The sequence below is a fragment of the Lepidothrix coronata genome, unplaced genomic scaffold, assembly GCF_001604755.1.
Source record: "Lepidothrix coronata isolate B3197 unplaced genomic scaffold, Lepidothrix_coronata-1.0 Scaffold56, whole genome shotgun sequence".
NCBI classification, from domain to species: Eukaryota; Metazoa; Chordata; class Aves; order Passeriformes; family Pipridae; genus Lepidothrix; species Lepidothrix coronata.
Window position 1 is genome coordinate 2,050,892 of NW_016690236.1, and position 24,968 is coordinate 2,075,859.

The 24,968-nt window shown below is 41.3% G+C and overlaps 2 protein-coding genes across 6 annotated transcripts in view; one reads left to right on the plus strand and one right to left on the minus strand.

The window, feature by feature from the left end:
* The window catches only part of GALNT7 (polypeptide N-acetylgalactosaminyltransferase 7), an 80,093-nt gene extending 71,747 nt beyond the window's left edge, over positions 1-8,346 (plus strand). For 3 of the 5 annotated variants that reach the window (XM_017816582.1, XM_017816580.1, XM_017816579.1), the window contains exon 12: positions 2,788-5,017. In XM_017816582.1, coding sequence (XP_017672071.1) covers positions 2,788-2,925 — 138 coding nt within the window. In that variant the 3' untranslated portion in view covers positions 2,926-5,017. Of the gene's footprint in view, positions 1-2,787; positions 5,018-7,132; positions 7,311-8,256 lie in introns of those variants that run through there. The other 2 variants (XR_001875101.1, XM_017816581.1) reach the window with 2 other exon arrangements.
* A 6,500-nt stretch (positions 8,347-14,846) lies between these two features.
* HMGB2 (high mobility group box 2) lies at positions 14,847-17,187 on the minus strand. Its single transcript, XM_017816578.1, has 5 exons — positions 17,048-17,187; positions 16,442-16,612; positions 16,126-16,271; positions 15,858-16,032; positions 14,847-15,383 (listed from the first exon to the last, which is right to left on the minus strand). Exons 2-5 carry the CDS (start codon positions 16,589-16,591, stop codon positions 15,228-15,230), a joined length of 627 nt encoding a protein of 208 aa, XP_017672067.1. The 5' UTR covers positions 16,592-16,612; positions 17,048-17,187; the 3' UTR covers positions 14,847-15,227.
* Between the last annotated feature and the right edge of the window lie 7,781 nt (positions 17,188-24,968).

Consider the following 24,968-nt stretch of genomic DNA (forward strand, 5'->3'; position numbering starts at 1 on the left):
AGCTTTTCCGAATCAACGAAGCTAATCAACTCATGCAGTATGATCAGTGCTTAACTAAAGGACCAGATGGATCCAAAATTATGATTACACACTGTTTTTAGATTTTATCCTGTTTTTTGCACCTTTTAAAATTATTTTATGTATATTTAAAATTAAAGATTTATGACAAGGCTAACTGAATCAAGTGGAGTAAATTTTAATGGTATGTTTTTGGAAATACATGCTTGCCAGAAAAACTTCCTCTAGGGAAAGGTGCTTTTGTTTAGCGGTTCTAGTTGCTGTCTTTTGTAGCTGTCTTCTGTCCTTTCTTTAAGGAAAATCTTATGAGATTATGAGTCATTATGAGAAATCTTATGAGGCTACATGTGCTGCCATGGGTTTGTTAGGAGTTAGCACTTGTCTCACAGGAAGAAAAGAGCATGTCCACTACCAGTGACAAAGTTTATAAAAGCTTTTAGTGCCATCACCCTCTCTGCTTGCATGCTTTCTATCAAGAAAGTTTCTTTATCTCATGTATGCTGTGAGAAGATTGCTTAAATGCAGGAGTGCATTTAGCAGCTAGAGTCAGTATTAGGTCTAATTTTGGGCAGTCTAAATTGAAGTGTTTCTCTGTTTAAAGACAAAGTAATTTTAAGCCTGCATAGCAGTAGGTAAATGTAACATACTCTGCATTTCTGTGTTGTCTTCTTCAGTATTTCTTTTTCCTCTTCATTAGCCATTCTCTAATAACAATAACATGCTCTGTTGTTAATTCTGGGTGTGGTGGTGTTATAATGCTATTGCGAAATCTGTAAATTTTTAATAAGGACTTGGAATGTTAGCTGATATACACGTGAAGGCTGCTATAGTCTATTTATTCACTACATCTGTGAATTCTTTATTCATAGTAGTTTTGTAAGTGTTACTTTAAAAAAAGTCTAAGGTTCTATTTCTGTTTGTCTCTTAAAAAATTAGACTGAATAGTTTAAGGGTGACATTATCCCTGGATATAGCCACACGTAACTTGGTTCTGTATCTAAGAAACTATTCTGTGTCAACTTTTCTTCAGTCTAACTAGCATATTGCATATTTAATAATTTGTTAGCTGGTTATCTGAATTTTTTGTTGTTTGTCTGAAAGATGCGAGCACTGAGTGCAGGGAAATCTGTTTGCTATCCTTTAAGCCACTTCACTCTTTCTAGTGTTTGCACATAGCTAGGAAATACCAGGCACTGTAGTGCCATTTCTGCCTAGATCAGTTGTCTTGTGCCATATAGACAGACAAAATTCTTTAAATCTGAAATGTAAAAATCAATAAGCAGTGTTTCAGTGCCTGCTGACTTTAGTTTTAATATTGGAATAATACATAGCAGTTGTTAACTCTCCAGCCATTCTACTGCATCCCAGCATGTTACTTGGCTTCTCTCTAAACATTTCTTTTATGCAAGAAGATCCATTTTCTCTACACTGGTACCAAGTTGTGCAATTGTTTGCTTATTACCACACGTTATAAGGAAGCCCAGTAGGCATGGTCTGGGCTGTAGAACAAAACACTGACTGGCTTCTAAAAGGAAAAAGAAGGGAGGGTGAGAGTGAAAGGACCACCAAGAGTGTGCAACCAAGCAAATAGTACAAATTTGGCACACTCTGCTGTGCAGTACAGAGAGTATGAGGAAGGTGTAACGAATTCAATGCTTATGAACTGCTGAAAAATGTTGTGGCCTTGTGTAAATGAAAGCTACCAGGAGATTTTGTCTGGTTGGTTGGTTGGTTCTGGAATGAAAGCTTGTGTGTCAGTTTGGTGGTGTAACATGTGCTGCTTGAGCGCTGAGCAGTAGCAGGGCTTCAGTGCCCATAAGCAAGCATCTTAACAACAGGGCTGGCAGTGGTCTGCCTGTTGCTTTTGTTCAGACACGCATTTACCTTTCCAAGTAGAGGACCCCCATGCTGGCCACACAGAAGGAGCAAGTATTGAGATGAACCAACATTTGGCCATGCACATGTGTGTGGGGGTGGCAGAGAGTGTACTCATGTCCGGGGGAGATGGGCACAGTTGGCCCCACTGCAGTGCCATGGGCTTGCTTCTGCTCCCTTCCCCTCCACAGTCAGTGAGTTAGGGAATCAGTGAGTCAGGGCTGCATCTGGCACCGTGGGGCAGCAAGCAGGGCAACAGGCCACTTTGCAAATGCAGGACACTTGAGCAAGGGAGCACAGGGGATGTGGAAAGAGACAAATGTGCCACTCAGCCTGAATGTGCCTGGCACAATAGGTTTGCAGTTTCTTAGGCAGCCTCCTGTTGCTCCAGAAGCCAGACTTAACTCTTATACTTTCTACTCTGCCAGTCAAACAGGGAGACAAGTTAGTACTTCCTTTCCCCCCTGTGTTGTTAATATTATTGTTGTGCAGTTGCATTCTGTGAGGGCTAACTAGAGGAGGATCTGCCCAGGGAAATCCTCATACAGCTGACTTCAAAAATTAATCTTTCATTTTGGTTTCAGGATGGATGAAAAGGCTAGAAGCATTTTAGATACAGTTTTGCTCATTTTCTTAGCAGTTTGTTGCCTAAGAGAAACAGGAGGCATCTCAAGTGGACCTACATGAACCAAAAGGCTACGAAGGCTATGAAACTCTAGTTTTAACAAATAGTAAAATGAGTATAGAACTGATCTGTTCTGGGACCCTGAAACCTGGTTTTGTAAATAGTTATATTGCAGTTGTAAAAAAAATGTAACAAAAAAAAACCAAACAAAAGAAAAATAAACCAAACACAAAAGCCCAACACATTTTCCTGATGGTTTTGTTTTTCAGAATCTGCACAGATTTACTCACATTCCGTCAGGGAAGTGCTTGGATCGCTCCGAAGTCCTCCATCAAGTTTTCATTTCAGAGTGTGACTCCAGTAAAGCAACACAAAAATGGGAAATGAATAACATTCTTAGTGTGTAGACAGACAAAACCTACCTACTGACGCATTCATTTGTACAGGACTGAAAATAGCCTGAAAACTGCTGCAGTTATTAATTTGGACAGCTGTGAGCCTCCTGGCTTGGATGAAGGACATAGAGGAACTGTGATTATTACAATAACATTATCATCCGCAGTTAATGTTTACAAACTGCTTTACCTTAAACTCTGTAGATGTTTACATCTTTTTGTTTTAAGATGTTGGTAAATTAATGTGCTGTTAGCTATGTTTCATAGGAACATAGTTAAAAGCGTTGTCGTCTTCTTTGGGATTACACTCAGGGGTCTGAAGGCAGTTTTTTTACACACACTTGAAAAGGTTGGAGTAACCAGATTTTCTTAGAACTTGGTGATTATCAACCTGTTGTATATTTTTATTTAATTTTACATCTTACTAAGCACTGCCACAGGTTATTAGCCAGGGTGGCCTTCTCTCACAGTCATGCTGCTTTTTTGGAAGATGAATTTCAACATATTTAGTGCCTCTTTCCTTTCTCTCTTTCACAAGAAAAGCATTTGTTGAAAATTATACAATGGATTTTTCTGAGCTGTCACCAGGGGTAGGGACCAACTGTATCACCCTATGTAATTACTGTGTTAGCAAAAACAAATTCGTATTGCCAGTTTGGCTGCTCTACTTCAACTGAATGCTTTGTACGGTGGAAGGAAGAGTGTCAAGTTTAGTGCTAATGCGGTACATTTTAATGGAGGTAAGCACCCTCACAATTCCAGTGAAGAATTTATAAGCACTAACTTGCTTGTTTAAACCATGCCTTACCTAAAAATATTTAAAATAAACAAAAAAAAAGCTGCACGATTATGTAAAACTTGGAAATAATCAAATGCTTCATTTATATTGATATTTTGAATGGAAATCAATTAGAGGTGGACTAAAACTTTTAATTAGGAAAAAGCATCCAGCTTTTAACACATCCGCATAGTTCATTACAAAGACATCTGTCAAATAGTTTGGATGCCAGATTTAGATTCGAAAAAAGAAATGGAAATCCTGAAACCACATTTATTCATACTAATTTTCCTCTTATTTTTGTCATTTGCAACTTCTCTGGAGGGATTACAAACACAAAAAACAACTGTTCGGTGCTATAGTGTACAGAGTAGAATGTGAAGAAGTTGTTTCTTAATATATTCTGGAAAGGAGTTGATGCAAACTCCCTTAGGAGTATAAATATTTACTCTGAATGAATAGAGAGGTGGAGGAGAAATGACTTATCCTCACTTCCTTTGTCCAGATTTTGTGACTTAAATGTTGACATCAGTGTACTGAATTTATAACAGTTATCCCTATAACATGTCACACAATTAAGTATGACTAAATACTTCCCTGAAGTCTAGAATAGCACTGCATGCAGCTCCCATTGATGTTAACAAGGGTTATGTATCATATTTGGTGACAGAGTTTGATCTTTATAGGGCTGTCTGCACTGATCTATTAGTCTGGGATCTTTCCTAGTTTCTTTAAACTTCTCATCTATCCTTTCAGAGCTATGAAAAAATAGAAAATAAAGGAGGGAGAAACTGGAAAAAAAAAAAGGAAAATAAGGTTGTGTGCCGGTACTTGTTAATTGTGTGTATGAAAACTGACTCCATTTGTGTGTTGGGTAGATTAATTTAATCATACAACTATGCATAAAAGAAAGAATGGTGGCACATAAATTGTGTGGGTGTGCATTTTAAATGGGTATTATGTGCAATTCATTGAAAGCTGATGCTGTATGTGAATATGAATCTGTATGTGAGACTGAAACCTTACAAAACATGAGATCATAAGAAGCTGTTGCTGTAATGACTTTTTCCTACTATAGCTGGCTTGGAAAAAAATAATTCCCATATTCTTGCTTTGTAAGTTGATGATAATATCACTATGCATTTCTACATATTTTATAAATTTGATTTATGCAGATTTTGATACACTGTATGTTTCTGTAGAAATTGTATAAATCTTAAAAAATTTATTAGGGATAAATCTGGGAAACCTATGTATATCTTACTCATGGGTTGCTTGTTTTTTAGGTGAAGTAAATAAAATATTTGAATTTTTCGGTTTACTATACTTTTACAAAGTAAAAATGAATTATTATCTTTATAGAAACCCCGTATCTCAAAATCTAGACAACTTCAATATTACAAACTTACAAATATTAAAAGTGGTTTATTTTAATTTTTATATAGGTACCTTTTGTCGCATCTGTGGGGACTCAGATTATTTTTCCAGTGAAATGAAAAATTCTCACTGAGAGCTGTCACATAGACATATTTGGATTTTCATATCACCTGCCCTGATCTAATTAGGTAGATTTAATATACTTATAGAAAATGAACTTGAGAATTATTTCTAAAGTAGAACCAAGCATCAGGACTAGTTTGTAGTGGTTTGACTATATTTTATCTCGGTTCATTGATGTTTTTGCCAGCAAACATGTTTCAATCAAACTTTATTTTTTTCCTGAGAAGTTTCTTTAGCAAAAGAGTATGCAATTAAATTGGGACATGAAAGACGCAAGTTCTGGCCTAAGAGCAAACCTAAATGCTAAAATCTACAGGGCTTTTTTACGGATGGGATTCTTGCTTCCCGGCCATATCTGTCAGTGCACTTTTGCGTATTCAGATTTCGAAAGGCTCTGTTGACAAAAACATGGAAGTATAGAAAGAGACAATTCATGTAGGCAATACCCTTTTATGTATGAAAACAGGGAGTGATAGGAAGGAGGGGACATCTTTCTTCATTACCAGAGATCCTAGCACCAGGAGAACCTACAGCACACTTTGGGCAGCACCAAAGATGCTGTCCCCACTGGTGGCATCGTAGAATCAGTGCATTCTCTTTCCCTAATGCTAATCAATCTCCTTTACTACTGTCTGCTTCCTCCATACCATTTGCTTCCAAATTGCAGTCCTTAAAGCCAAAAATTATCAATTTACAGCTCTGAAACTTGATTAAGAAGCCTGAGATCTATTACACCATGCCAGAGGTGTAAAAGTTTTATGCTTAACTCTAATCTGTGAGCTTTCTCACAAGAAACAGCAAAACATACCACTGCCTATAAAAACACAAAAGGTGCTTTGGTAGATTTTGCTGTTCATCAATTTTCCTTTTACGTTAAAAAAGATCAAATTGAGCAAGATCCATGGAAGCAAAGTAATAAGAAGGGGAATTTAAGAACATGAAGAAGAAATCATCTACACCATTGAACACAAACTTTGTTTCTGTAAAAGCATTTATTGTTTCCTGCTGGTGAGCTTGGATCCATCAATTGTAATAGGTGAAAAGAAACAACTCGAGGAAAAACAAATTGGCCGTGTTTGTGTTTCTGTTTGTTGTTTTCTTCACTACAAGAAACATGGGAATACTATGTCTTGCTGTGTTCTGAAATCTTATCTGGCTTACTTTTATGAGAATAATCCTTGAGAAGTGTCAGTGGTTATCTTCCAGGGTAATATGTACTTTCTGGGAACATCAGAACTAGTTGCCAGCATTTAGTCCTCTGGTTGTTGACTTTACATACCGTGCAAGCCTCCTCTGAACTCCTGTAATGTTGGAATAGTAAGTTATGTAGCTTGGCTGGCACTGTATGAGAGGATTCTCTACGTAGAATGAGTCTAGGTGGAAAAAGTAATAGGCTATCAAAAAATGCAGGTGATTTTGGCTCCCTTGGGGTTTAAAAAAAAAAAAAACAAAACATCAACTGTGCATAATCCCTGAAGCCTGAAACCACTTTGGCCCTCCTTTCACTGTGGGTTGCTTCTGGTCATCTTACCTCACACACTGCTGCCACAAGCGTGTGTATTGATACGTGCTGCCTCCCTCATCGCACCCTCAGCTGTGGTCACTGGTATGGATCCCAGCAAAGTGGGAAGAGGTGCTTTTGTGGATTATACATCTCAGTGACCCAGGCAACGGTTAGTAACCTTTATTTTTAAAAATCTTAAAAATCTAGTCCATTTTTTACATGGAGAAACAAATGAAGTATTCTCCATTACCATGTAATACGGGTCCTGGTGAAACTAAAACTAAGCTATCTGCACAACTCTTAGAATTTTTACCACATTGCACTGCTCTGTGGCTTTTCTGAACAACAGTATGGGTAGAGAATCTTCAGTGAGGTAGTGGCATAACTGATGGTCTGATGGGTCTGAACTGACTGATGAAAAATGCATGTTTCTTCAGTCAACAGGTCAATGAAGGTGACAAGCATCAAAGTGTGTAAGGAGGAGTTAGAGCTGCGCAAACACCAAGATGAAAAGGTATGTTTGCTTGTTAGATCCTTACTTTTTCTCACAAATATGCTTCACAGAGAAGAAACACGATTGCTTTAGGGTCAAGAAGTGTCCCCTCTGAAGTGGAGGGCAGATAAAGCAGGGCTGAGGGCTGGGTGGGTCCCACAGCTCTCATGAATGTGATCATTCAGTGTGAAAGCAGAACTGCCTCCAGTGGTGTGACAGTTCGAACAACTCCATGATGTTTCCTGTGCAAGTGTTAATGTCTCCTGCACAAGAAAGGAGCAGAAAGGTGGGAGAAGCAGCATAGCACTAATTCACAGTAAAACCAAAACAAACTAACGCCTGAGATGTGCATGATGGCATCAGCAGCCCTTTGGCTGAGCATCCCAGGGGTCCTGAGAGGGAAGGGGAAAATAATGGAGAGATGATATTTTACTTCCCTGGAAAGAGCTGCTGGTGGCAGTGTGTGTCAGGTAAGGCAACATGCCCAGACAGCTGTTAAACCACAGTCTTCAGATGAAGAAGCACAGTTTAGAATAGGCTTTCTGAATCACTTGAAGGCACTGGGGTGGAAATAGGACTCAAAATACAACCTTTTTCATTGAAATTTATGAGAGAATTCCCCAGGAAAATAATGTAGGCCAGTATCTTTCAACAAGCCCTGACATTAAACAGCAGTGGGTCTTTGAGTATAAAGTCCTCTGGATCTTCTGTGTATGTGAGTGCATGTTCTCTGAGTTAGACCTGCCACAGGATACAGCATTAATACTTGTGGGTAACAGCTGTGCCACAGCCATGAGGACTGGTACTGTCACTTCTAAGGGTTGTTGGGTGAAAACACCCCTTTGCTTCTATACAGCTCTGCTTCCATACAGCCAGAGATCTTGTTGCACTGGGGAAGCACTGTGTCATTCTGTGGTAGGCACAGGAGATCCTGAGCCCTGCCTGGCAATGGATGCCTTGGTAGCCTGAGCCTTCGGGATGGCTACAGCCTTTTGCCAGAGCCCTCAGGGCCATCGCAGTTGCCCAACAGGCAGCTACTCGTGCAGTTTTCATATTTTTGTTTCTAAGGCAGGAGAAATTGTGAAAGAAAGTAGAACTGGATGAAAGTAGAAGCCTTCTGGAAGATTCTTGTGAGTTCATAAGGAGGGGAGATTTGGGAAAAGCTGACCAGAAGAAAAAGCACACCCAGCTCTGGAAGCACTTCTAGTCATGCTGCTCTTTCAATTGCACTGAGGAATGCACTGAAGATGTACAGATGTACCTGTCCTGAAGATGCCGAGGAACCTCTAAAGACCAAGCTAATCAACTTGGCAAAGGAAGGGAAAGCTGTCTGTCCTGCTGTATGTGCGCATGGAGGTAAGATGGTGTGGGGTGTTGCTGAGGAAAACAATTCTGTAACCCTATAGCAGAGTGGGGTCTGGTTACTACTGATATTAAAGCTATTGAGGATACAGTAATACTGAACTGGGTCATTCCCAGTTGGAAATAGGAAACACTCCTGCTTTTTTTTTTTCTTTTCCTGCCACAGTATTGCATTATCTTCCATGTGATGATTATGAGGAAAATGGAGTTCATTCTCCAGCAATGTCAGGACCCTTTGTCTCTGATGGACAAGCTAAAAATGTTTTGAATTAGGATAAGAATTGAATGTAACATTTGAACTTAAAAGCACACGCAAGATCAAATCAAAAGTCCAGGCAACACAGCAGCCTGTCTCACTCAGTGGTCAGAAGGATCAGTATGGTCAAAGAGCATGGGGCAGAGTGAAAGGATGCAGCAAGGATACTTGTCTAAGATTGTCCCTACTTCTGGCATTATATAACTCAAGCACTGTCTGACTAGAAATAGTATTTTCTATTTAATAGTCCAAAATTTGTCCAACTGCTGCTTGAATCTACACAGACTTTGGTCATGCATCATCTGATTTATGCAAAGAGTTTGAAGGTTTCTGAACAGCCTTTCTGGCTCTGCAGTGCACTCTTCTGCGGTGACAAATCAGTGAGATATAGCCGAATTATGAAGGCTTGTTAAAGGTCTTAATTCCTGAACAAGTGGTCAGTGCTGGGTCCATGCAGGGTTCAGCCAGCCAGGAACTAGTTTGACTAGAGCTAGCAGCACTGACAATAACATCATCAACAGCTCATTTTTGAAAAGGCCTTTTAGAATGTTATGATCTTATCCACACAAACATCCCTCCAGCTTTGCTGGAAAACTGATTTATGGGTACAAACTTTACCATTAGATGTTTGGGCCAGGAAATACTTAGAATAGCCATACAATTTATAGACGGAGCACTGGATCTGCTGACTAGAAAGATTTTTCTGATGGTTGACTTCATATTCAGTCCTGGAACATCACAAGCCTCTCCAACATTGAGGCTGAGGGGGATAGATGATCACAGGACAGGATAATCAGAGCAACATACAGGTTCACTCACTAACTGGTGCTGGCCTGTGACAATTAAGTAACTTGAGGAATTTGTGTAGGCAGTCAGCTTTTTGACCGGGTAGATCTGAATTTCATGATATCCCACAGTTAGGAGACTTAATGTTTCCCTGAAGGGCTGTGTCCATTGGAGAATGCAGCAGTGAGCTCGACATCTGGGCTCTGTTATGGGACTCTTTACATTGGATTCAAATGGGATTACGGAAAAGCAGACAGGTTGTGATGCAGCTCATACAACAGATCCAGCAATTTTGGAAATGCAGAGGTTGCTGGAAAAACACTTATATATTTCAAGATGTGGACAGAAATACAAGCCAAAATGAGAAAATAAACAGAAAAATAAACATATGCTAAGGGTGGTAAGGCAAGTGAAGCAGGATCAGTGACAGTCACCACCACAGCAAATAATCCATCTCTGAGCAATATGTACTGAATTATGTACCAGTACTATATACCAGATGGCTATGATACACTCTTATGAAATGGTTCAATAGGTCATTGGCTAATCAAAGGTAAAACTCCTATTTGATTTTTTTCTGATTTTCTTTCCACACTCGTTTGCAACTTCATTTGTGTTGTTAGGAGTTCTAAAGCCTGTATATACTGCAGTCAGTCCCCAGGTCTGTAGCTGTTCTAAACAAGATGCACTCATGCACATGTACACACACAAACACACACACACACTCATGCAAATTTAGAATTTTCCAGACCATAGGTTTTGCTTTGGAAAAATAAGACCGACTTTGTAAATAGGCTTTGTTCTAAGATGATCTAAGAAAAAGGAAACTTTATATTCCTTTAGGAAGACGATAAGGCAATACTACATATTTGTTTTGTCCTTAACTCTTTTACCTAATAATGCCTAGCATGCTATTTGCTTTTCTAGCAAACATTTGTTACATCTTCACAGAGTTATCTCTTACAGCTCCAGCATCTCCTCCAGAGTAATGTAATGTAGTTTATTGTCTACCCACATTACCTATGACATGAACATTAAGCCTGCATTTTCCCCTTTACATGTGAGGGCGAGCACATATCAATTAATACACTGTGTATTAATACCATATTTCACCTGCTTGTTTTACTATGCTGTCACTTCAGGCTGCAGGCTGGCTTTACAGTTCTTCAGTGTTAGCTCTTTTCATTCATGCAAGATCTTAAATGGTGACTTATTTCTTTTATAGGAAGTAGACCAGGCCAAACTCAAGTAGACCAGAACTACTTGATCTCCTTTACCTTCAAGTTCACAGATTTCTTTGAAGAATATTTACAGATCTATGGAACAGGATTTCCTCTTGTGAAATCACAAGTTCTATTTAGCCATTTGTCCAGCAGCTCTCGGCTGTACTGTGGCTCCTACCAACTTACCATATGGGCATTATTGGTCTGAAGCTCCCTGTACCTCCACAGAATGCTTTCTAAAAATTAGTGTCATATTTGTGACCTTTAATTCCTCTAGCACTAAGGCAGTTAGTTTTAAGTGAAAAAAAATATAAAGTATGGTTCATAGTTCAGCCATTTCAGCATTTGAGTTCCCTTAGAACTCTTGGATGAATACCATCTGTCCTGTCATTTTGTTTCAAGACCTTTTACACTTGGATTTGAGACAGATGCTTCACCATGCCTCTTCCATTATAAAGTTGTGTCATGAAAACTTCCTGAAGCTTCTCTAGAACGTTAAAAAAGAAGTTTTCTTTTTCTAAAATCTTCTCTAGTCATGCTACTGTATCTTGAGCATCTATTGTCCCTAGGACAGTTTAGCAGCCCTCTTGGTTCTGAGAATGCCCTGGTTTTGGAGGAGTTAGAGTTAATTTTTTTCCTAGTAGCTGGTATAGTGCTGTGTATTGGATTTAGAATGAGCATAATGTTGATTACACACTGATGGTTTAGTTGTTGCTGAGCAGTGTTTACACTAAGTCAAGGACCTTTCAACTTCTCATGCTGCCCTGCCAGCAAGGAGGCTGGAGGTACATGAGAAGCTGGAAGGGGACGCAGCTGGGACAGCTGACATCCACTGACCAAACAGATATTCCATGCTGCATGGCTCAGCATATAACCAGGATGAAAGCTGGCTTAGGGCCACTGCTTGAGAACTGGCCAGTGGTGAGAAATTATTTTTCATTTGCATTACTTGTTTGTCTTGGGATTTATTTCTCTTTTTTGTTATTTTTATTTTCATTATAATTTATTAATTTATTATTAGTTTATTTCAGTTATTAAACTGTTTTTATCTCAAGACATGAGTTTTCTTACTTTTATTCTTCCAGTTTTCTCCCGTCTCACCATGTGGGGGAGTGAGCAAGTGGCTGTATGGGGCTTGGTTGCCAGAAGGGGTTGAACCATGACAGATGTATTTGAAAGTTGTTATTAGTCCATCTGTTTTCTCAAGGTGCCCTGATGCTTTTCTTCCTTGCCACATGTTGCTGTGTCTGGCCTGTTGATGTGCTGGTTTTTTCTGGATTATTGATTTAGAAATAATTTGAACTTTCTAAAGACCTCCTTTCCTACATTTGTTATTCTCTCATTCCTGCTCTTTATCAACCTCAGTCTTATTTTTGGTAGTCGTTTGGTCTGCTTTACTATGTGGGATTCCTTTATGCTGGACCTCTAGTGCAGTGTGAGCATTCTGCATGATGCCTCCAACCACTCGGGGCATCCCTTTTAGTTGTGATTTTAGACAGACCTCCCAGTTCACCTCCAGTGAGCTATTTCACAAGTTTGTCCATATTAAAAAATTATGGGAAGAACTAGTTTAGCTTTTCTTCTATTGCCTTATCTTTCCTGAACAGTCCTGTTACACTTGGATCACTTACTAGTCCTTTCCAGTGAATGCTCACAGATGGGGATTATCTGAACCCCCTAACCTGACATATCATACTTTTTAAAGCTTAATTTGAAAATAGCAATTTTCATGTGCTTTGTTCCATTTGCCTTTATATTCAACATCCTTAGAGAAGGGACAAAATATTATTTTTTAAAAATGCTACTTATCTTTAGTCATGACATCATTCTCAGTTAATAGATCAGCCCAATGCAGAGCTTTGCCGTGACTTGCTGCAGCTCATACTGACATGGTGTGTAAACAAAGAGACTTGTCTCATGATGTGGGGCAGGCTACAGAGCAGTGCAGTAGCCTATTTTTTGCAAAAAAAGATCTCTCCAGCAGTCAGGATATATTTGTGAATGAGATCATAAAGAAAAGTAACCCACAGCCAGTGTTTCATAGAGCATTGTTAGAATGTGGGACAAGAGACAAGAGAGTGGCGACACTAGGCAGCTCTGCACTGATTTGTGCAGAAGTCGTGCTGAAGCTAAATTAGCCAGTTAATGATTAAATGAAATAGAATCCAAAAGCTATTTTACCTCACTGAGGAAAATATTAAAAGAGCTCCCTTATTCTGAATTATCTCAAGATATCCTCTTATTTTGACACGGTATTTAAAATTCTATAACCCATGCAGCTTCTAGGACACCTGAGGGCTGTATTTTGTTTCAATTTAAAAGTGCTCGAGCAGAAGTAAAAAACATTTGCAATAATCAAATTAGTCAATTTACTCTGACACTCCTTCTCCTCCACTGCAGAAGATTATTTAAACCTAAAGACTTCTTGAAGCATCACTGTTCTGCACAGGGAAGGAGCATGAGAACTGAAAGGAGGTGATGGTACATTTCCACAGGGAAATCTGAACAGGATACGCTGACAATGAGTGAGACCAGCATGGTCTTACACTATGACAGGGATTTGCCTTTAGCTGGAAGAATTTTTGATTTAAGGATATAGGTGCTGTAGGACTGCAAATTCTACAGAAAATGTTCTTGAGCACTGAAGTACCATGCACAGAACCACTGCCTCTCACTTCCAGTTTTTGCCTGCGGCTTCCCAAAATATGAACCCAAAAAATGGAGCCGTTGATCCTGCCTGTGCCAAGTATCTCTGGCAGGTCCAATATGTAAAACAGCAGCTAATCCTTCTGATACCACTTTAAGTATTTCAGGGGCATGGTGGGGAGGAAAAAACAACTCTGGGTTTCTAAGGGTCCCAAAGATTAATACCTACTTCAGTATAAAAATGTTTGAATTGCCTTTACAGTTACTTTATTTCCATACTTACAGGAATATACAAAGTATTTTCTGTCAAGACTTGTTTCTGAAAGTGCTAAGCTATCATTGACCTACTACAGTGACATTTATCACAGTTATAGTGCTGAAAACATTTTATCTCACACATGTACAATGATGGGACACAAACATATTGCCTAAGCTGATGGACAATAGAGAGACAGTTTAAACAAAAACCTTGGAACACAGCCCTTTATACCTAATTTTTTAGATATTACACATTTCACTGTTGGGCTTTCAAAGTCTAGTAAAAAACACTTCCTGGTATTTATCTCAAAAAAATTAAACTTTAGCTATTTAGTTTACCTGTACTATCTCCAATTCCCTACTTGCAAATATTGTTAGATATTAGAGTTAGGCTTTTAAATATGGTGAAGTAAAAGTGAAAACCAAGAAATGGTGTAACTGGAGAGTGTTACCACCACAAACAGGAACATATCAGGAGCACATGTTCTTTACAAATGCCTTCTCCCCTTTCTGCAGGAATCCACTGGCATGTGTGGAGATAACATTCCAACATTTTTCATGCTGTTCTGCAAGCTGTGTATTTTATGAGAAGCCGCTAATACTGGGGCCAGGGGAAGAGGGAGGGAGTAGGCAACATCTGGGAAGACATGCCTCTAACCATGTCTGTCACACAGCCAACCTTCCTCTCCTGGTATGGACAACAGAAAAGGCCAGTGACCTTGAGCTCTGGGAGAGAAAGCTCTAAAGATTCACTCATTATCAGCTATTACACCAAAACAAAACTATAAGACCTGTGCTTCAGCAGTGTGGGGAAAGAAAACAACCCTGGAATAATTATCAGCAACCTCAGTACTTGAAGAGATTTTTTTTCACTCGCAAGATAGTACAGGCAAATGGTAGTGTAAGGAAAGCATCAATTGCAACTAAGCGTAGCATATGTGGGAGAGGAAATTCTGGTTAAAAAAGTGTAGACACCTGTGTAAGCTCCAGGAGCCACAGGTTAAGAGACTTGCTAGTTTTGGAGTAACAGCAATAGCCCAAGAACAGTGCAAAGCACTTCCCTGCACAGGACTCCAGCACTGTGCGAGTGCCCAGCCTCTCAGAAAACACCATAAATAAAACAGTAATCATGTACAACATTTTATTACAAAACTGTTAAAAAAGTAATACAATGCAACAAAATACTACAAAATATAAGATCAGCTATTAAGCTACCTCCTTTGTACTTAGCTATAAAGAAACACCTGACTATCAGTCACTGAATTTCAACAGAACCATTAAATATGAAGAAACAGCAGAAACATTCAACAACTTTTTCAAACCAAACTGTAGCAGCCCTTGGCTACTTACTTACATTATAAATCGAAGTCTCCCTACAAAGAACCACATTACCTATACACAATTCTGTACAGATTTTTATACTGAAGCTAACCATGAGCTGCACTTGAGTTCACATTCTTAGCAAAATATTGGATTTTGAGCATAAATCTTTACAGCAGGACATTCATTTATTCTTCATCCTCATCTTCTTCCTCATCTTCCTCCTCTTCTTCCTCTTCCTCCTCCTCCTCTTCTGGTTCTGCTTTCTTCTTAGACCCTGCAGGCCTACCTGGGCCCTTTTTTCCTGCATCACTCTTGCTCTTGGCACGATATGCTGCAATATCCTGCAAGAGAAATGCTGTTAAGTTGCTAGCAATATAACTTTTAAGACAAATTTGTACTGCTTCAGTAATTTAATACTACTGTACTATGCAGATCAAATACAGTGTTTGCAAAACGGAGGAAACTGAACCTTGGGACTTTCACACTTAAACCTTTTGGCAAGAGCACACATGATCCAGAGAGTTTTAAGAATTTTGTGACCACAGTGCTCTGGAGAACAACTGTGTTTTTATGTTAGCAAGCAGGTGACCTGTTTTCTGGTAGTAAAGCATCTTACTGGTAAAATCTCTAGGCACGCAAAAACCACATTCAGGTTCACTGTAGGGGTGAACCCACCACACCTCTCCATGTGTTCTAAAGCCTGACAAAGGTTGATGTAGAATTATGAGTTATATATGGTTCAAGTGCAAAACATAAGTCACATATTTACATTGAGATCTACAACTTGAATCATTATTTTATTTTTTTTAATGTACCTTTTCATATTTCTCCTTTAGTTTTGCAGCCTTCTGTTCATATGGCTGTTTATCTTTGGCTGACTGTTCAGACCACATTTCACCTAATTTCTTTGCTGTATCTCCAATAGACAAGCCAGGATGATCGTTTTTGATTTTTGGACGGTGTTCCGAACAGAAAAGGAAGAACGCAGATCTACATTGAGAGACAGTGATTAAAGTTATGTATCAAACTATTAGAACTAATACTTTTTTCTGGTTTGGGGGAGGGGGTCATAGAAACACTCACGGCGGTCTTTTAGGAGCATTGGGGTCCTTTTTCTTTCCCTTCTTCTCGCCTTTGGGAGGAACATAATTTTTCATCTCCCTGTCATAACGAGCTTTGTCTCCTTTAGCCATTTCTTCAAACTTTCCTTTTTCCTTGCTCGACATTGTCTGTGGACACAGGGCAGGGAAAGGGGAAGAGTCTGGATGAGATAAAGCGGCTGCTGACCCACTAACGCCTAAGCAGCAGCTGCTACCAGGGATCTTTTCCCAGCAGCCCGCAGCAGGGGCGGGGGCCAGCCCGGCAAGGGCTCAGCACGGCTCGGCCTGGCCCCACTCACCTTCCACCGTTCCGAGCACTTCCGCGAGAACTCGGCGAAGTTGACGGACGAGTCCGGGTGCTTCTTCTTGTGCTCCTCGCGGCAGGTCTGCACGAAGTAGGCGTACGAGGACATCTTGCCCCGAGGCTTGTTGGGGTCGCCTTTGCCCATGGCGAGGTCGGCGGCGGGTCCCTGCGGGAGGCGGAGGAGCGGTGTGAGGCGAGGCCGCGCCCCGGGACGTTCCCGCCTTTCTCCCGCCGGCACCTTCCCGCCCCAGCGCGCCCGGCCCCGCCCCCGCCGCGGCCCCTCACTGTCCCCCGCCCACCCCGCGGCACCTTCCGCCCCCGGGGCTTCTCCCCGCCCCCTGCGGCGGCAGCGGCGCCCGGCCCGCCCGGCCCCGCCGCCTGCGCCCCGACCCTCCCCGCCGGGGCCGGAGCCGCCGCCGCCCTTCCTGCCCCACCCGCTCGCCGCGAATCCTCCCCTCAACCCCGGGCGCGCCGCCGCGGGAGACTCGCGCTCCCTCCGCGCCCCGGACCGCCGCTAGCGCGCTCTCTGCCCTGCTCCCTCTCTCTCCAACCCACCCTCCCGGCACACTCTCTTTTCGCGGGCGGGGTACGGAGGCCTTGCCTGGCTAAGCGGGGCGGGCGGCGCGGGCTCTGCTCGCTCAGGTGCTGCTGCCGAGTGGTGCCGCGGCCGCGCACTTGCCGCCTCTTGTTTTGCGCGGCGCTGCCCGCCACAGCAACCCGACCCGCGGCGCCAAAGACCCGCCCCCGCTACGCCCCATTGGCTGCCGCGCCCGTTCAAACTGCCCGAGGCTCCGCCCGCCGGCGCCGGGGCCGGCCGGGATTGGCTGTGTGCCACTCTGACGTCACGGCCCAGCCGCTCTCGGTCCAGGCCGAGCGCGAGGGGGTCGTTGGCGCTCGTACCCGTTGGAACCGGTTGGGGTGAGGAGAGCGGGAGGGAGGGGCGAGACGGGGCGCGCTGGGCGGCGATTGGGGGACAGGGACGGTTTAAAAAACCGCGGGGGCCCCTCCCATTGGCCGGCGGGGGTTGTGCCCGCTCTGATTGGGCGGAGCGGGGAGGCTGCGGCGTGGTTTAAAAATACAAAGGGAGCGGGAATGGCGACTGGGCGGGTAGGGAATGGTGGCTGTGGGGGTGGTACGGGGCAGGGTCCTTCGGCGCTGCCTTCCCGCAGCCCAGGGTGGAATGGGCGCCGCCGTCCCTCTCTGCGGGCGGGGGCCTGGCGGGCAGCAGCCGCCGGCTTTAAAAAGGGACCGAAACTTGTGTTTCGCCGCCTGAGCGAGACCTGTTCTCGAGCGCTGCCCTCTCCCCGAGTCTGCCCGCCCCGCCGCGGGGCAGGGGCAGGGGCTAGGGCGGTGCCGGCCTGCGCGGGTCACCCCGCGGGAGGAGCGCTGGTGGTGCGGGCCAGGCTTGCAGCGGTCCCTGGGCACGGAGAGGGCTGGCTGCCCGCAGGGAACGCTTTCCTCCCACTCCCGGGATGGCGGGGCTTGGGAGTGCTCCTGGCCGCTTGTGAGGGCAGGGTGTCCTCACTCACGCCGGACTCAAAGCCTCGCCGCTGGGAAGGGAAGGTGTGGGCTCTCTCCGAGTCTTGTGCTCCCTGTAAGAAGTGCAAGCCGCAGCCTGGGATCCGACCTCGGTCAGCTGAGGTTTTAATGGAAACCACGCCTATGCTTTCCAGTGCACCGCCAGCACGGAATATGGCCATTTCGGCTTGGGGATAAAACCCAAGTTTCCATACAGACATTTACTTTATTGCGGTTTGCCCCAGTCTACATGATACAGGTTTTGCTGATGTTTTTCTTCTGTTTGGTTGTTTTCATCCAACTCTCTAGTTAACATCAGTCTAGGTAAATATTCTTAGTAATCTAAGCAGTTTTTAAGAGTCTTGTTTTTTCAGGTGTAGTTTATAGCACTGGTGAAAAGCTGGTTATAACTTTGTTTACCGAAGATGCAATGCCTTCGGTAGAGCTTTAATCTTGTTAACCTAGCTCAATGCTGGGCGGGGTGGGGAGGGAAGAACCAAACCAACAAACTTTAAAAAACATCAGTTCCAGTCCCTGAGCTATGTGAGAGTATTGACTAATTGCAGGTGTGAGTGGTCAATGTCTTAATCTCCAGAGTCCCCCTCATTCCAGATTTCCTCAGTATAAGAAGCGCTTATCAGGTACAGTCCTTCAAGCCAGGTTTTTGTCTGTTTGTTTGTTTGGGGTTTTTTGTCCTGATGAGGATGTGTTCATGAAGAACAGTTCACTAGCACGCTAGTAAATGCCTCTTTTATCCTGTTTCATTTTAAGCTTTGTGTACTTGCTCGAACTGCAGCCCTAAAAGTCATACTGTAAACTGGAAAAAGTTAGTCCAAATCCTATAAAGGAAGGGAGGTAAATTGACAGAGCAAAACAGAGATATGTATTCCCTCTGCAGATGTCAAAGCCTTCACAAGCCAGTTATCCAAATTCTTGTATCAGTTAAGTCATGTGGCTATTACTTTTGACAGTGTTTAACATACAAACAAAACTTACCCTTCCTTACCTTCTAAAATAAACGTTTACATGGGGGATATTCCACGTTCCAATTCTGGTTCATTATTACTGTAAAACTTCCCACTACTTCTCGGTAGCAAAGTAATGTTCTCGATTCTATGGTACTGAATTCCATGAATCCCTATTCACTTCGCAAGGAGTTGTTTTAATTTATGTAGCTTTGACTCACTCAAAATCAGTTTTACTTCTGAATCTTCATCAATGCAGTTGGAAGAACAATTAATTTTCTGCTAATTTTCAGAAACAGTTTTCTCAATATCAGTGCTTTAAAAACAGCAAGTCATAATGCCTGTGAGTTTGTCACTGAAAAGTTATCAGGATGGCTACCAGAAATGATTTTTTTAAGTTGAAAGGGGGAATAATTTGTCTCATTTTACCCTTCCAAATCCCCTCTCTGTCAGTTCTTGAAGGGAAAGGGGAGAAAAGAAAGCTTTAGGTAAGTTTTATTAACATTTTCACTTTTAATTTTAACAGTAATATAGAAAGTTCATGGAAAAAAATTACTTTGGAATAATGTTTGGAAATTATAGGATGTAATTGCAGCGAGGCTTCCTCTGTTGCATCTGTTTTTATATCTGCTCTAAGAATATGAAGAAAATTATTGTGGAAAAGTAAGTAGAGTGAGAAAGTGTAATTACTGCTATGGGAGAAAATGAGATCTGCCTTTCAAATTATTTAATTTAAGAAAGAAATAAGTTCTTTAAATTTGCTTGTCTGAAAAAGAAAACCTTTCTACAAATAAACAGGTCCATAGAGTGTTATGTCATGTCATACAACATAGGGCACATAAGAAACCAAACAGTTGTACTCTTTAACATCTGCCTGTCCTTCAACAAGGAAGGCAGTATTGAAAATTTTCCATGCTTGAACATGATACTGGAAGCTTTCCACAGCAACGCTGATGCTGAAAGCCCCATGCAAGAATGCTGATATTAGAAACTTGCTGCGATAAAGCTGTGCCTTCCTCCCAGCACCCTTGCATCTGGAAAAGCCTTTCTCTGTGCACCTGGTTCCACAATAAGCTGTCACTGTTTTTGCATTGCACCACACTGTTCCTTTTCAGACAAAACCACAACTTCTGTGTCAAGAGATTGTCACTCTTCTGAAGCAGTGATCTGTGCAGTATTGACTTTGGTCGGTCCATGTGGTTAATTTATTAACCACATGTGGATGACAGTTGTGGGGAAGAAGCATAAATGCCAGGACTTGAAGTTTATTTCTGTGTGAATAAGTAAGCTCGTGAAATGACTGTTAAGTTTTACAGTTCCCTGGCTTTGAGCCCTTTTGAATTTCTAATCTGTTCCACAATTACAATTTGGGGCGCTTAATTTTCAGCAAACTGAAAGTGAGGAGAGAGTGGCTAGAAATACTGGACAGAAGGTGGTGAAAAGACCAGATAGGTGAGACCAGGTTACAGAGCAGAGAAATGGATTTAAAGAAAAGTATGTCATGGACAACAAAAACGTGTGATGGGAGTGATACTGCTTCACATCATATTGTATCTCTTGGCTTCTGTGGGCAGCTTCTACAGCTTTTCTGGATAGTGGTGCCAGTGTGGACAAAGCAAGGGAAGAAAGTAACAAAGACCTTTTATTTGAATTAACGTTTCCATCAGTGGATCCATTGCAACAGATACTGTTCAGCTGAGGAAATTGCCAACTTTTGTTGCATGACCTTAAATCTTCTTTCATTCTGGTGTAAGTGTATTTACATGGTGATGCTGTCAGTTTTAATTCAGTCAGTTGGATGAAGCAGCTCTACTATCTCTCCCCAGAAAAATCTATTAGCCAAATTCCTGTATGGAATATGCCTTAATGCAGCTGTAATGACAGTAAAATTCTGCTTTGAAAAGTTATCATTCTCAATTGATTACTGGTGAAAGGATCTCTTCTTATGGACCTGAGAAGTTAGTGTTTTCTGAATGAATAATGAAAGTGAGTTACAGCTGTTCTTGATTTTAATCTAACCTAACTTCACTGGTAGGAATACAAGATGTTGAAAGAAAGCAAGTTTAGCTTTAATCAGCAATTTTTTTGTTACAGAAGAAATTTTAAAATTCAAGACACAAAAAGCATTTATGTAGGTCACTGCTTTAAAAACCCTTTTAATGTGAATTACAAAGTCTACAGACAACAACGTTTTTGGCCTATTTCATGTGAGCATCTCACACTAGATATATGGTGGGAGCTTTAGGATGAAAAGCAAAAATCAGAACTACCTAAGCTACGGCTTCCTAAATTCAACACAAAACTTACTTTGCCCTAGTGTTCCAATTACAAGTAGTTACTTTCTTTATACTTTGATAAAAACCCATAGAGCTGCTGGTGTCAAAAGGTTCACAAAACTGGTATTTCTGTCAATATCTTAAAAATTGCATTTAAGATAATAATTGGAACGTTCCCTGGTTTTTCTGACGTTGTATAACATGTAAATAAGATGTATGTTGTAAAAATGAAATATATTTACCCTTTAAGCATTAGAGTTTTATTATATGGGCTGCTGTAAAGCCTGCATAACCAGTTAAGCAGCTTGTAGGCTAACGCAGCTGTGTTAGTTGTACCAGCCTGGTTTAGTCTGAAAGCTCAGGAGCTTGTTTTGACTTTGTGCTGTGTACCCAAGACCTAAAACAAAAGCAGCCCACATGAGACACTACCCAGGACAGCTGCAGAGCACCGGCTGAAACTGCAGTGGTCATATGATAGGAAATACAACAAATCTCTTCTGGTACTAATGCAGATAATACTAGGCACAATGGCAGTTCCCGGTCACAATAACTGTTAACTGACCTTTTTCAGTCTTATTTTGACAATAACTTTTCTTGCATTTGGTTTACAAGCTTTTAACTTTTTTTTAAATCTTTTTACTTTTCTATTCCTAGACCTCACTTTCACTCACTTTCTTATTTACATTGAAAGTAATACTCATGTAACATTTTCCTCTCAAGACATAAATAAACCTTCTTTGCATTTTGCTATACTGCTAATCCCTTTTTAGAGGTATAAGAAGAAAGCAGCAATTTGCATTTGTTTATCTATTGGATAGTTTCACAGGCAGTTTAGAGGGGCTCTAAAATGTGGATAGCTGTAATTTACACTAAGAAATGGTTTAAAAAGGTAAAAAAAAGTTTCCATTCTTCTGTCACCACCCCCCAAACTCTTCCAGCCTTGGTAAATGTTCATACTTTACCTGAAACATATACCCAACTTACTCTTAAGAAATAAAATATAATTGCCAATGGAAGTGTTGTGTCATTTGGGAATTGGAGAACATAGTTCAAGGATTTTTTTTTTCCTCCTTATAAGCAGTGAGACAAAGGGTTGGACTGTATCTGGCTGACACGCTGGAGTTGTGACATCCAGCGAGCAGATCCAAAGAAGCTGTAGTCACAGTCCAGCTTCTGAATGTGTGTGATGCTAGCTGCTTGCTGTTGCCAAAATGAAGTCACCTGTCAACCCGTGGTGACTTACAAATATTGATAAATTTCCACAGAATGTTTTGTTTGTAACTTTGTCAAGTCTGATTGTTCCCTTCTGTGGTCATGAGGACTAGAAACTTAGAATCAGGATGAACCTGACAATAGAAGCTGTTTCCTATGTCACTGCAGCTCTAGAATCTCTTAGGAAAGAGAAATAATAGTGTGAGTTGACAAGTCTGTGTGTCACAGGCTGCAAGAGGAAGGAGGAATCGTGCCCTCCTGTCTCCCAGAGCCAGCAGAGAAAAGCAGGTTTGGCTGGTAACAAGTTTTGGCTGGTTTGTTCCTCGTAAGCAGCGTAATACTCATCAATATGTTGGTCTTGCACCCAGGTAGTAGAAAAATTAATTTCAATGGCTCTCATTTAAGTTTAACTTAAATGGGTCTTAAGTTTTGGTGGTGTGGAGTGCATCCTATGCTATTTGTAATGTAGACATTGACTTGGTAGAATAATTTATTCTGTTACTTGTGGCAAGTAGTGCTGTCATATGTGTCATAGAAATGACCATAGGATACATAGGTAATCTGAGACTAGAAAGAAAATGCTCATGAAATTTTGAAATTGTTGATTGAATCATCACTCTTGTTTTTAGTCATAGATCCCATGAGATTTTCCAACAATTGCTGATATAAATGTATAGTTTCTTTAGAACATCTATTGCATACCCTGCTCTACACTGCTAAAATATTTTACAGTAGCAGGGAAGGTTGTTTCAGAGCTATTATCCTACTAGGAAATGTGGCTGTCTATAATACCAGTTAAGAGCTAATATTTCTACCCCACAGCCCCAACTGTTATGGGAAAAAAGAAATCTTGAAGTTTGATAATAAGCCCTTGGGGCTATGGTCAATCATTGTTTAGTGTGACCATATGTGAAGTTAGGTGGAAGTTCTCCCTAAATACTGACAGGGATAAGGACTTACTACAAATGAAAAAGAATCAATGAGTGGCACAGTTATGCATTTTAAGAAATTAAAAAGGAAATCTCAAGTTGTTCCGCGTCAAAGATAAGTTTGATTATTCAAAGCTACCGAGAAACTCAACTGCAGCCCCAAACGTGTCTTTTACAGGTTTTAAAAGTTGGAAAAAAAGCAGAATCCTTAAACTTGTAAGCTCTCAACTCCAGTTCATGGCTTGATCATGTTGCATGATTTTTATGTTGCTACATTTTATACTGATAATCAGCATTTATATTACATTAAATTATTTTAATATGTACAAATATTAAAAGCATAGAACCCTCATTGTCAACAGACTTTCATTATAGAAAGACAGATAATCACGCAAAAAAGAGGTAAAAGTTGAGGTAAAATAGATGTATTATTAGACCCTGAGATTAGCTTAGTTGGTCAGAGCATGGTGCTAATAACATCAAGTTGTGGATTTGATCCCTGTATGGGCCATTCACTTAAGAGTTGGACTCAATGATCCTTGTGGGTCCCTTCCAACTAAGAATATTCTGTGATTCTATGGTTTTCCTAATTCTGATATAATTTTAAGATGATGTAAAACCCTGCTCCAGCAGTCACTTCTGGAGAGAGGTAAAGATCTTTTTAGTGCCTGTGGATAGCTGTAATAGCAAAGTTTGGTCTCATTTGTGGCGTTTATAAAGTTAATAAATATTGGATTTTAAAAACCCAAACAAACGATAACTTCTTAAACCATATCTGTTTAAAACCCTTAATGTTGAAACTGGAGGGTCAGGGTCTCTCTGTGTTCTGTAGTTTAGGATATGTCCTTCACCAGATTCAGACATACCTTTGCAACTCTAAAGGCTAGAAGCTCTATCAGTATGAAAGCTGAGACTCTAACGTTCCCTCTCAAGTAAGGAAGTTGGAGAGCATTAAAGCTGAATGGCAATATCTAATGAAGAAGCAATGCTTTTGATCATCTGCTATGAACATTCATTGAACATGAATGATAGCAGTAGGGACTATTCAAACATAGGAACATGGTACATTCTGTCTAGTGGCCATTTTTTGAGAAAAACTTTGCAAAACAGTTTATCTGATCCTTGTTCCATAATATTTCTTAGGTTTATTTCTGGATCCCTTCCCCCCCCCACGACGTGGGGGAGCCCAGTTCTAGTTCCATCGCCATCTGATGAACCATTCCGACGTCTTGAGGGACGGGGAAAGGGAACTCCAGCGACAGGGTTTTTCAGGCCCCGAGCCTGAAGGGGAGAGGTGCCCTCCCCTCCCCTCAGCACCCGCGTGGTCCCATGGCAGGCACAGAGACAGCACACAGAAGTGGAGAGGAGGCAAGAGAGCCTTTATTGTTGGGGATGTTACATTTATAGGGTTTAGGAGGATTCACAGAGTAACCAATTAGAAGTCTCAAGGGGCTTACAGGAACACCCAATCACAGGAAGGGGTTAACAAGGTCCAATGAAACACCTTAGGACACCTTTCCCAGGACATTCCTGCATGGGAGATAACAGTTGTCGTGGGGAGTGTTTGCAAAGAGACCACAAAGAGCCATTTTAAGACATGTTTAAACAAGTTTCTCATCAGA